Genomic DNA, 12,517 nt, shown 5'->3' with positions numbered 1-12,517 from the left:
ACAGTAAGGAAAATGAGTGTTACTGATAAGCCCTGTATTAAATTCCTTCGATTTTCTTTCAGGGATGTCAGCAGTGACTTGACAGTGACCTTAATTTACTTTAAACAATCTTATTCATTCTTTGCTGTAAATACTGAATTTATGGTGACCATGTCAAACTGATACAGATTAACATCATCACATAATATTTCTCATGATATATATAATGTGAGTCATACTTTGTCTTGCACTGAACAAATAAATTAATTTTTAATAGGTATTTATCAGTAGGCTACAGTTTTCCAAATTAAAATTAACAATTGGGTATGTTTTTCCAGTAAGATATCCACAGAAAAGCCATACTGCACAGTTTAGTTATCAGACAAGTCATCTGTATTGCATACAAACAAGAAGCACCAAATACGAAAACCTTATGTCCAAGCTGGCCCAGGCACTCGTCCACTCGCCAAGCTGACACCGATACACATTATCACACCACTGTTGTTTTTTTTTTGTTTCCTCTATGCAGAAGAAATTAAGCATAATTGCAGCTGATGTTTTGGTAGCTAGGTTTTGTGTTTTGGAGGGTTATGTACTCTCTGAATAAAGTGTAATTCCTATGCAACAAAAAATCTAACTTGAGCTGGTACAGTACTAACAAAGTAGGACAATAATGTCCTAAAAAAGGAAAGATGATTACATTGGCTCTAAATCACCTCAATCTGAATTAGAAACAGGAAGTCCTGGTGACAAGATGGGATAGATAAAAAATCTCTGAAAGGTTGACCCAGACTGTTTCAACACAACCAACCCACAGATACTCTGCTCACTGCCCACTTCTCTGGTTGGCAGCATAACAAAGACTGATGAGATGTGATGATTTTATGACCCACCAGACACACACACACACACACACACACACACACACACACACACACACACACACACACACACACACACACACACACACACACATCTACTGAACCAACGGAAAACTCCTGCTACTTCAGATGGCCACCCCTGCTGTGGACTGGGCAGAATCTCCACGTGCTTTCGGTTGCTTACAGGAAGGACCAGCATCTTGACAGCCAAAGGCTTTGTTGAATCACAATTGGGTGAGGGAGGCAGTGATTTAACAGGAAGATAAACTGACTGTGCTCTTCAACATGGTGTCTCGGAAGAAATTAGGTGGACCAAGTCTTCTCCAATTTTTCTTCATTGCTGTCATGTTTGTTTTGAGTCCGTGGCTAAATGCCTTCCCCAACAAACTATTTACACCTGTTTGAGTGAATGAGTGCACGGCTGTTTTACAAAATGAAAGTACGCTTATGTGATATGTTTTTTTCATGATTTATGTCTTCAGTAGGAACCAGTGGGCTTGGGGCTTTCAGCCACACAGAATGAAAAGTCAGAAAGCATTGAGAGACAAACTAACACATTGGCATCAGCTCACAATAATCATGGACATCTTAAAGCAGGTGGATGCAATCTTTCTGCACCTTCTGTTACTGACAAATGACCAAACATGACCTTTTGAAGTTAATTAATTGCATGAGCAGCTCATTAAGAGTAATGGTAAATTTCATGCTTTAATTTAACAACAGTGTGTGTGCCACATCTATCATAATTTGAAAGCTACTGAGTGTGACAAAGTGCTCATGCTCTAAGGCATGGACCTGCATAAACAGCTACTGCAGCACAACCACTTATTTCAACAACATTCCAATTATGGTTAACCAGGCCCTCTGCCTTTCTGTCCCCTCAATAAACCGGGGCAAACAAGATTTTCAATCCATTTGTGCGCATGCATGCATTTGTCTGTAGTTATCTTTAGTCTGGTTTGCTTTCTGGCATTACATTAATTTCTAATAGCAAAAGGCCTTCACGTTGAAGCTGGTTATTGTAAAAGACTTAAATCACATTAACAATGTTTCATCATTTATTCTAATTTCTAGGAAAATGGACATGGCAGATGCTCTTAAGAATATTACCAGTATTCTTTTTTTTATTTCTGACAAATACTTGCCATCAACAGGCAGACAGCAACTAGCTTACAAGATAGTATTCATGGCACAGCTGTTATGAAATCTACCACATATATGGCTCTTCATTTCCATGTTACACTCATGACAGTCAGCAGACACATCTAGGACTCCACATCATCTGCCTTGCTCTGGTTTAAATACAATTTCAAACAGCTCCCTCCAGGTTATCCGGATGGTGTCTCTTTCTTCCCTAAAAGAAGCTAGTGCACTGTTAAGGCCATGTGATGTTCTACAGACAGTTGGAAGTGTCACTTGTGCTGCGTTATTCTTCTCTCATCTCTGTCAAAGCATGAACCACAGTGGCGGGCATGACTCACTGAAGTGCTGTACTTTCTAATGACATGAGAGCGGAGGCTGAGTCAATCTGACCTGACAGTCTTGCATAAATCACGGCCCTTCGATTTAAGTTGCTTTGAGGAGTGTCAACAAATCCACAGGAGGAATATTAGACTCCGCTGTAGGTAGGGACTCCGCCTCTGAGAACTCATTATGGGGTGTCTCCCTTCATGCTGTGCCAGGCTGTGTTGACTGAATTGCCAAGCTTATTTCTGATTCACTGGCAGAAGCTTGCCTTTTAAATTCCCGACTCATGATAAGTGCCCACCAGCACCCTAAAGACCATTTCAGGGGAAATACATGGATTTTAAATGGGTGAACGTTTGGAGGTGAGCTTCAACAGCACGAATGTCATGTAATGTAAAAAATAAAAAAAATAAAAAATAAAAAACTCTGAGAGGTGAATTGAAGTATAGGAATAAAAGCCATTAAATGATAATGCACCAAGAACAAGCTCCCTCTCTAAGCTTTTATTCATGTTGTTTATGGTCTTTAGAGAAACTGATGAAAAGGCAATGTGGAGTGTGCTACTACACAGCATTTAGCTTCTAATCTTGCCGTTAATCATTCCACTTGAAAGTGTTCAACAACAAAAGGCCGTTTTTTTTTCCTCCCTTTGAATTCAAAGTAATTATATTTTCTCCCTGGACAAACAGGAGAAGGCTTCAAGCCCCAGTTTGCAGAAGTGATTCACACCATCAGGAGGCAAGGCAGCAGCAAGACTGAAGGAATAACTCAACAGAGCGGTGCAGAGAAAAGAACCTTCCTTCGGAAATCTGAGCTGGCTCCTCAGATAGAAATGAAACACACTTTACATTAACATGTTTGGCCTGCAGTATATACATTTCTGTGAATCACCTAAAAATGCAATCAGCTCTTTCTATTTCCTTGCTCCATTAGGGCTGTCTAAAAAAGAGTTGCTCCACACGTGTCATTGTCATCAAATGATTCTTAACTGGTAGGATTTGAAACCTTTTGTTTGCCACACCAGCAGCAGCTGAATTGCATTTATTCATTCAAACATGCACAGCTATTATTTATATTACACACAGCGTTTCAGTATAGCAAACTTTTATGGCTCCAGGCACTTTCTCCGATACTGGCTGCAACTCAAGAAAAAAAAAGAGAGAGCAATTTAATCAAAAGTGAAAGATCTAAACATCAGGGAGGGCAAGTGTAAGATGGTATGAACCGATGATCAAGAAGCTGGAGAGAAAAGTGTGCAATTCTGTTCCATTATTGGAGAGGAACTGTAGCTCTGCTAGTTCGCTACTTGAGGGCATGGGATGGAGTGTTATAGAAAGCTGTTGGTTTATGTGTCTGTCAATGTCATGTCTTTTCAGGATCATGGTTGATGGCAAACGGCGAGGATAAAGGGGGGCAGGGAGGGGAACTGGTACATTGCTGAGAGGGTGCTGGTAGGTCAAAGGACCTTCAACTGAGTCAACGCTAGTGAATATTGTGCTCTTCAGTCATTTCAAGGATGAAAAATAACATGGATTGTATGATACCAATAGGCCAGGGAAAGAAAGGTAACAGTATTTTAAGACAACATACTGTAGTTAACATTATTCCCCTTAGTTAATGTTGGAACACCTGTCATGCCTTCCATTTTCACACAACGGCCAGCTGACTGATTTATATTAGCAGCGTAAACATCTTTATACAATGAGAGGCGGTAAAAGGGACCTGATGGCTACATATATGATAATAATAATCCATTATTGTTGTGATTGCTCTGGCATACTCTTTCAAAGCCTTCCTCCACTTGTGTCTCAACCTGTGAATTTCTTCATTTCAAGCCTTTTGCATTTCCAGAAGTAAAGGACGATCAATACCATAGGAGCCAGCTCTCCATCGCTACATCATGCCATTAAAGCATCTTGCAACCAATGTGCAATATTGTTATCTAACACTGTCTACAGTAAACGGCTAAGCTTGATTTTCCTGGCTTATGTACAAGAACTGCAACTTTCCTTTTCAGATTTTGCCTCCTAAATGGCAAACTAAGCAAACAAATCACACTGGTGTATAAGGGCATGGGAAACCACTGATTCCAAGGATGTCTAAAAAATATATTTGCAGTGCAGATTTCAGTGCAGATCTCAGATAATTTTCTTTCAAAACTGCAACCACCCACAGACTTCTAAAGCTCCAGCTGGCAAGCAATCCTGAGAAGAACAGATTCTACCCCAGCAGGGGCCATAGGGATGCAGCGGGAGAGAGTAAAAGAAGCTCATTCTGTTGATTAAATTTAGTTGATTTAGCTGCTTGGCTTTCTCCAGGGTGACTTGGAGCTCACAAATTATCAACTTTAAATGGTGGATCTTTACTGAGATGGTTCACATTCGCTACAGATAGAATTTGTTTTAGTACAGTTGCTCAAAATAAGATCCAGCCACTGGTTAATATATTGATTTTGTGATGGTTCTTTGAAACTGTTTTACTTTTCTAAGCAGTGGTTTTTATGGCTATCTGCAGTGCACAGATATTGCACAAGTAATGATTTTCGGGGATTTCCATTACTGAGTCGACATAACTAATACAAACTTCATCATTTCATGAGAAATTTGTCAAAACCATAAAAATTTATTTTTCTGTCAGTGTGTTTTCATAAAACGTTATAATGACAGCATATTTTTGTATGCAACCACACATTTTAGGACTAGTTTCCATATTAATGCCAGACGAAAATAAGCATATAAATAAAAAAAAGTAATACAAATTCCATCAGTACTTACTCATATACTTTCAGCTTGTAACACTGACTGTTCAAAAACAGAAACTCCCAATCTGTTCCATAGTCTATGGCAAGCTTCTTCCGGAGATCACTGAGAAAACCAAAACGAATATATTAGACGTTAAGCACACTTTAAGCTGGATTTTTTAATAATGGAATTGAGTTATTACTGATATCTGACACCATGCTAAATTTTAGCCAATTAACAGGTACATCTGAAATTACACTATTGGTAAAGTTCTTCAGGTATTATAAAAAGGTTTTAATATATGCCTAAACATAAGTTATGTAATGGTATTAGTACAAAATCTGCAACACAACATTGCACAAATGCTCCTTTCAATATGTGAAACAAGAGTTATTGAACGTTTTGGATGTAGGTCATTTGTGTCCCTGACAAGCTGCCTTAATAACTTCTAGATGACTCCTAACTGTGCTGACAATGTAGCTTTATTTTCTTTGCTGCTTTTAGTGACTGACTTATTGTGCTGATTAGGTGTCTCTTTAAGGCCTATTTCTATGCAGTGTCTCCAATTATCCAAGCTAGTCTGCTTTTCTTCACTAATCGCAAATAAGAGAACTGAGCCCTATCTCTAATGGTGCACAGGCCCTTATTTCCATATTCATAACCCAGAATTGCTAATGGGGTTAACAAATGTTTAAAGAGGGTGATTGTTTCGCCTGAGGTTGATGTGGTAGGGGGGCATAGGGGGATGATTCGAGGTCAGAAAAGCAATGCAGGTTGCTAACTGCAACTGTTTGCATTTGAACTGCATGTGATTCTCTGTAGTGCAGGGGTCATAACATTTATGCACAGAGTACATTTTTGTAGAAATTACCCTTTACAGTATGCTTAAGGTGTGGACTAATAAGATAGAAACATTAATTTAATGCTAGTTCCAAAAGGTATGAAGATAAAAATGCACTAGCGCTGCATATTGATAAAGGACATGGGGGATACTCCAACACACATACATGATAGTGAGTAATTTGACCAGGAGCAACTGAAGCAAGGTGGACAATGAAGAAATAAAGCAACTGAAGTCATGCCAGTTACTTTTCCCTCTTTCGAATCAAGCAGGCATTTGTTTAGGGGGGGGGAGGGGGACTCTTGACCTTTTAGTAACTGCCATCTCTGTGGTTGGATCTCCTCTCCGCCTATTGTAATAAACAGTTTGCAGGCCTAATGACCACAGTAGCTACTTATCAGCTATTGCTGGCTGGCTCAGAGCTCTGTGAAAACATCTGAGAGGCAGCAAATGCATGTCACAGGAATTCTCACCCAAACCTGCTCAGGTTTTTTTCTTTACTATAATGTTTGGAAGGAATTAGAGGCTGAAAAGAACAATATAGAAACAATTAAATGTCCTAATATTTAAAAAAGAATTCTATATAGCGTTTTGAGGCTGACAGATTTTCTGGGTGGAAAGTGGAATAGGCCTACCCACCAGAGTACAGTAGGCAACCAATAGCGTTTGTTTTTCTTCATTAAAATTAGCCTTAGGTATCACACAGTGCAAATTCATTACAGTGCAGATGGATAGAGTCTATTTTAAGGCCCGGTTACATACCATGCCACCCTGCTTACAATAGCAATCTGAGAAACTAATGCATCGTCCACACAAAGTGCAAAATGTTGAGGATCTAGCCACAAAAATGTGACAATGGAAGCTAACCTGTGCTTATTTTTCTTTATTCCTCCCTTACCTTATTTCCATGTTGACTGTCTCATAGGCTTCTTCTACCTTCTTCAGATTGGTAGCCTCCCACTCTGCAGCTAGACAAAACAAAAGGTCACACAAATTAACAATGTGGAGTTGTTGCATCTCAACAGCTGCGTGTTGCCAAACAGTGGGCACTTAATATAGGCTGTTATATCTAGGACTGGGAAAGGAGCGAGACTGCATATAAACAGAAAACTGCTATTTCCAGATGTGGTAACTGCCGAAAAGCCTGCAGGCTTATTAGCCTCTTTACACTGACAACTGTGTTAACCGAGACTGAGAGAGAAAAGATTTCAGAGGGAGTGTGAGAGCAGCAGAGGTGGCCACAGCGATGATATGTTTGTCTCTGTTTTGTCACACTAGTATGTTCTGAGTATGACAAGATGTCAGACTAGTGGAAAGTGATGTGACAATGAAACATAACGGAACTGTAAGTATATGTACAACCCGCAAACCTTCTGGCCACTTGATGAATTTACATTATTCACTCTCTTTATAGCTCAATGACCCCTGAGGGAAATATCTGGCTCTTTTTTAAAGCTAGAATAGAATAGATCTTTATTGTCATTGTTTTCAACAACAAAATGCAGTTTAGCAGCTCTCAATATAACAGTTAAATCACAGACAACATTTAAATAGTAAAATATATAAAATAACAAACTAGAACATTTAAATAGTAAAATATAACAATCAAGATAAATAAACACGATGAGGTGACACATATATACCTAATGCTATTTATATACATAATGTTATTGCAAAGCTAAATGCTCCGCTGTCATCACTAGCTAGTTGCTAACTTTGTCTCTCTGTCATTTAGTGTTGGGCAGGTAATGTAATGTGTAGTTGCAGTTTTTCAAAGATTTTTAACTGAAAACAGCTTCCTGATGCTGCTGGAAAACAGGGCCATAAAACCAAACAATGAGATGAAAGTCGCTAAAACACTCACTGTGGGTTCGTAACTACAAGCAACTCCTTTGATATTAATATTGCCATGTAATCAAATGAAATTGATAGAAATAGTATAGAGCAGATTTAAGTCCCATATCAGCAAAGAGGCAAAACATTTGCTGGTTCCATCCTTGTCAATTTGAGGGTTTGCCCCTTTACTATTTCATCCCATTGTACATCTAACTTACACTTGTGTGTACAACTATGCTTCTTCACATGGCATCCGATTAAGTCACTGGTTATCTGCTGTGGAGAGAGAGGCTGATACAACAGTAAACAGAACCATTTTATAGTGAAACGTGTTGACCGTGTTGAGGATTACACATGAACAAAGAGGCTGAAAACTTGAGGAGAGAGAAGCTGGCACAAAAAAGTGCCTACTCCAGTTTAATTTTCTAGTGCTGATAGACCTTGGGATTTACTGGAGTTTCTGGAAGTGGACAGGCTCATCTCTGTCTACGAGGAAACTCGGAGCCGTGGCAACAGAAAGGAATGTGTACGCAGCAAGGACTGTGTGGGAAGCTGTCACAGCCCAGGTCTGAATACCAATTAGCATGTTCCTTGCATGTGGTCTCAGCTGGTTGCCCATAAAGATACCCCCCACACAATTCCCCCAGCACCTATTTCTTGCTGAACAGTGTACAGATGTGGTGTGTCCAAGAGGCAAGCTGTGATTTCTCATGCTGTTAATGGCTATTTTTATAGCACCAAGATCCCCCTTAAACTCCTTCAGAAAATCACAGTCACACACACAAGAATGTTCTCTCTTGCATACTCTGATCCCCTCTCTTGCTATATTTATCTCTCTCTTTTTCACAGACACACACACCAATCATCAGTCTAAGCAAATGACAAAATCCCAAGTAGGTGACATTTGACCCCTTGCAGCAGCCCAGTCGTATATGGAGAGAGTGGTGACGGTAAAGGGGTAGCTGAGGAGAGAGAAAAAAAGACAGAAAGAGCAGCCAGGCGTACAGAAGTACCCAGAGCAGGGAACACAGGGTGAGTAAAGCCTCTAGAATGGTCTCTGCACCAGTCAGGCCAATATAACCTGAGGCCGATGTACAGTATACTAAAAAGACCTCATTCTTATGGTCTAATGACGGAGAGGATTAGATTACTGGTCATATGGCCAATGGATGCAATGCCATCAAAATCACAGCTTGGGCCTGTTTCTTTATGTGCTCATGCTCTGTCTTTTAAACCTAATCAACATAATGGCTCACTTCAACAATCAGATCCTAACAATATTTAATGTCGTGCATAGGAAGAAATGCACTTTATTACACTGAAAAGTCTACTTTCTCTACATTCAGTGGATATTCATATGGAAAATGTAGGACCAATGATTTCAAGTTGAAGCTAAATTAACCAGTGGAGGACATTTTCCACGTCCACAAGTTTACTGTACTTTGCTTTTAGCACTAGACGCTATCAAGAGGGTTTTTAAATCACAGAGGCTGTGTACAAAAATAAATATGCCATCTTCTGTCGGAAATCTCCTGTGCATACTATACCTTGAGCCGTAGACCCGAGATGCTCTGTTTACATGGAACAGATCAATAAGCAAGGCAATTTCTCTGCAGGCTAAGAAAAGAAGCCTGGGAGTCGGTGCAATGAGCGCTGTGGCGGTGCTTAACAGAACAAGGGCAATGCAGCGAGGCCACCCTTGAACCTCACACTTACACAAGCAGAAGACACCTTTAGCTAGATTACGTCGGCTATCAGGCATTTGCTTTGTTTGTCTGTAAAACCTGCTCTTTAAAATAAAGCCTGGCAGTATGCTCAAGCTTCTTACGTTGGATCCTAATAACTTTCCTTCTCAAGCTCTTTTTATTCACCTCCATCTATCAAACCCTTTTTTCTTTTCATTTTGACTTCAACATTCTCCTCTCCTTCAATATTTTCAGCACAAACTCCTCAGAGTCTCCCTGTCACCCTCACCTCCCTCTCTCCAGCTGCATTTTCTCAGTTTCCCTCCTCAATTGGCTAACTTGTTCCGACTGGAGAGTAGGGAGGGCTAAAATATAGGTTGAGGATTCCTGTAATTAAATGTTTATGGCAGATTGTAACAACGAACAAGATGCCTTTCAGACACTGTCAACAGGGCTGGCAATAGCATTAATAGCCACCTGCTAGAATCAAACACGACCGCCCTGAGGTGCTAATTACACCTTTTTTTTCTTAAAGAAGCTATTCAACAAAGGTAATAGGGGAGGTGTTACATTATAGAAAAAAAGAATGAATGTTTGCATTTGAATCTTAAATAGAATGTGTTTAAATACGAAGAATATAAATTAAACATGTATTAGATAAACAGATTTACGCTTCCATTTCTTTATGTTTCTCTCTTTATCCATCCAAACCTCACAAATGATTCTGAAACTGTAGCACAGACTGCTGGGAGTTGAGAGGAGGTCACTCTCATCCCCTGCATTATCGTTGTGTTGGAGTGTCTGATTATATTAGGGTTGAGTGAATAACAGTAGCTGGCAGAAATAGCATCATGTTTTGAACTATCAGTGCAATTCATAGCACTGTGACTGACTCAGTTTGTATTCAGTCTCCTACACTCTCCTGCAACTCTCTTTTTTTATTCACAGTGGTTGAAGGACAAGTGTCAGCAACAGGGCTAGAACTCACTAAAATTACGAATGGGTCCATTTACTGCACAACTGCCATTATATCAAATTGTATAAACCAATATTGACAATGGCAAGCACCAGTGAACACACATACTATGATTGATTATTAATATACAGTCAGATGTTTCAGTAGTTATTAAGATGCTTCAGGCCTCACTGCTTACATCGTAAACATGCATGAGGGCTAGAATTACTCGATTAACAAAAAACGACTGGAAAAACGATTAAGGCATTTGTCAAAAAGAAGTGTCAAACATCTTAGCTCCACAAATGTTTGCATATGCTACTTTATTCTTTTTTTCACTGTGAATTAAATATGTTTGGGTTCTGGACACTCTTAGTACAGAATAAAACAAGCAATTTGAAGATGCCATCTTGGCTTCTGAGAAACTGTGATGGCATATTTTGCTTCTTTTCTGACATCTTACGGACTAAATAATGAATGTAGTAATAAAAAAAATGACATTATAGTATAGATAGTACATTTTAGGAAAAGCGCTTATTTGCGCAAATAATACAAGCAGAGTCATTGCTCTGGCCCAACCCCTTAATGCATGACTTATTGTGGTAAAACGTGAGATTAAGATGTGATCAATTGCTCATATTATCAGCGTGATGCGCAATCACTAACATTTAACATTTTAACGGACAAGGGGGTCCAATGAACAGAATAAACAGTCTGTGTAGATTGAGTTCACTCCGCAACAACTGGGTGCTGTTCATGAATATGTATGATGTAACAAACGCCTAGGAGCTGACCTACTTCTGTGTCTCCTCTGCTCATGACTTGGTCCCCTTCCGGGGTAACTCTGTCATCTTGCAACATACTGTAATAGCAGGAAGGATGCAACTCTCATGTACAAATCAACATGCTCCCTTTTGATGGTTTTGTAAGTGATTATAACCGTCTGCTGAGGGAACGTGCTCAATAGGTGACTGCGCAGCTGTTGGAACAATCGGGATGTGGTAATGATTGTACATTCATGGTGATACATTCGTTGCACGTGAGTTTATCATTTTTGTTTCACTAAATGTAGATGTTAGGATCAGAACATCGATTTGTACTGGTTCTAAGGGAGTCATGCATAAAAATAAACAACAAATGATTGAATGTGTACTCAAGTAGTCATGTGACATGAATACTAGGAGATGCAGGAAATGGAGAAATTTGTGATGGACAAGTACGCTTAGACAAAAGAGAGCTCTCGACATAACTGGGGCTGCACACTGGAGAGTACTCGTCTGCACCATCTCATAAAATATATTTATCTGGGATCATCTTGGTACGGTGCCAAACACGGTTAGCTTCAGGAGCTGAGAAAGAAAAAAATCTATTTCAGACAACATAAGAGATAGAAAGCTGGCAGCTGCTCACATCAGACTTCCAACAAGTGAAAATGGGCTAATTTGGTGTATCCCTCAAATGGTTGCAATCCAATACATTCCTCTTGCGGCTATTAATGCACACGAACAAGGGTGAGAGAGGGTGAGAGGCAAATCGTTTCAACCTCTCCACAGCCTAATGGAAGAAGAGAGAAAATGTACTAGTAGCTCATTCTATAGCAAAGGAATGCTTGGTACACTTTACCACCCTGCTCCTCTCTTGACTCTTCTTTTGCTCCTCCTGTCGAACTAGCACTTAAGGTGAGCACAATTATGTCTCAAGGACGCGTCGCCCTCAGCCGGGGTCAGAGGTCTCACCGAGCACCACGTTAATTGCAAAGCCCTCCTGCTTAACATTTACATCTAATTTGGAAAGTGCTGAACGGAGCCTTTAATTAACATCAGCCCTCACCAAGGTTTGTAACCTGCTGGAGCACCGATCCCCGTGCTCTCTTACACACTGAAGCTCTGCTGCCTCACATGCCAATTCATTTGTTGAGTGCTGAGATGCATTGTCTTAGAAAAGCTCCCTGGTCACCCCAATGGGAACTGAGGGACATGTAAGCATTCGTATGTGGAAGACAGAGTGCAATTAATGTAGAGTGCTGTCATGCCACCATTTCTAAGTCAAGAATCTTTTTAAATAAGCAATCAATTGAAGTTTAGCAAGTTGATTAGAGAGCATTATACCATAATAATATTAATGTTTAAGAA

The 12,517-nt window shown here is 39.8% G+C and overlaps 1 protein-coding gene across 3 annotated transcripts in view; it reads right to left on the bottom strand.

The window, feature by feature from the left end:
- Positions 1-12,517, bottom strand: part of LOC116049010 (glucosidase 2 subunit beta-like) — a 130,927-nt gene that overhangs the window by 35,435 nt on the left and 82,975 nt on the right. For 2 of the 3 annotated variants that reach the window (XM_035994063.1, XM_035994064.1), the window contains 2 exons: positions 6,808-6,877; positions 5,102-5,191 (listed from right to left, as the gene is read on the bottom strand). In XM_035994063.1, coding sequence (XP_035849956.1) covers positions 5,102-5,191; positions 6,808-6,877 — 160 coding nt within the window. The remainder of the gene's footprint in view (positions 1-5,101; positions 5,192-6,807; positions 6,878-12,517) is intronic. The other variant, XM_035994065.1, reaches the window with a different exon arrangement.

The sequence above is a fragment of the Sander lucioperca genome, chromosome 17 (genome assembly GCF_008315115.2).
Source record: "Sander lucioperca isolate FBNREF2018 chromosome 17, SLUC_FBN_1.2, whole genome shotgun sequence".
Lineage (NCBI taxonomy): Eukaryota > Metazoa > Chordata > Actinopteri > Perciformes > Percidae > Sander > Sander lucioperca.
Note: the sequence above shows the minus strand (reverse complement) of the source record. Positions and strands in the feature narration are given on the sequence as shown.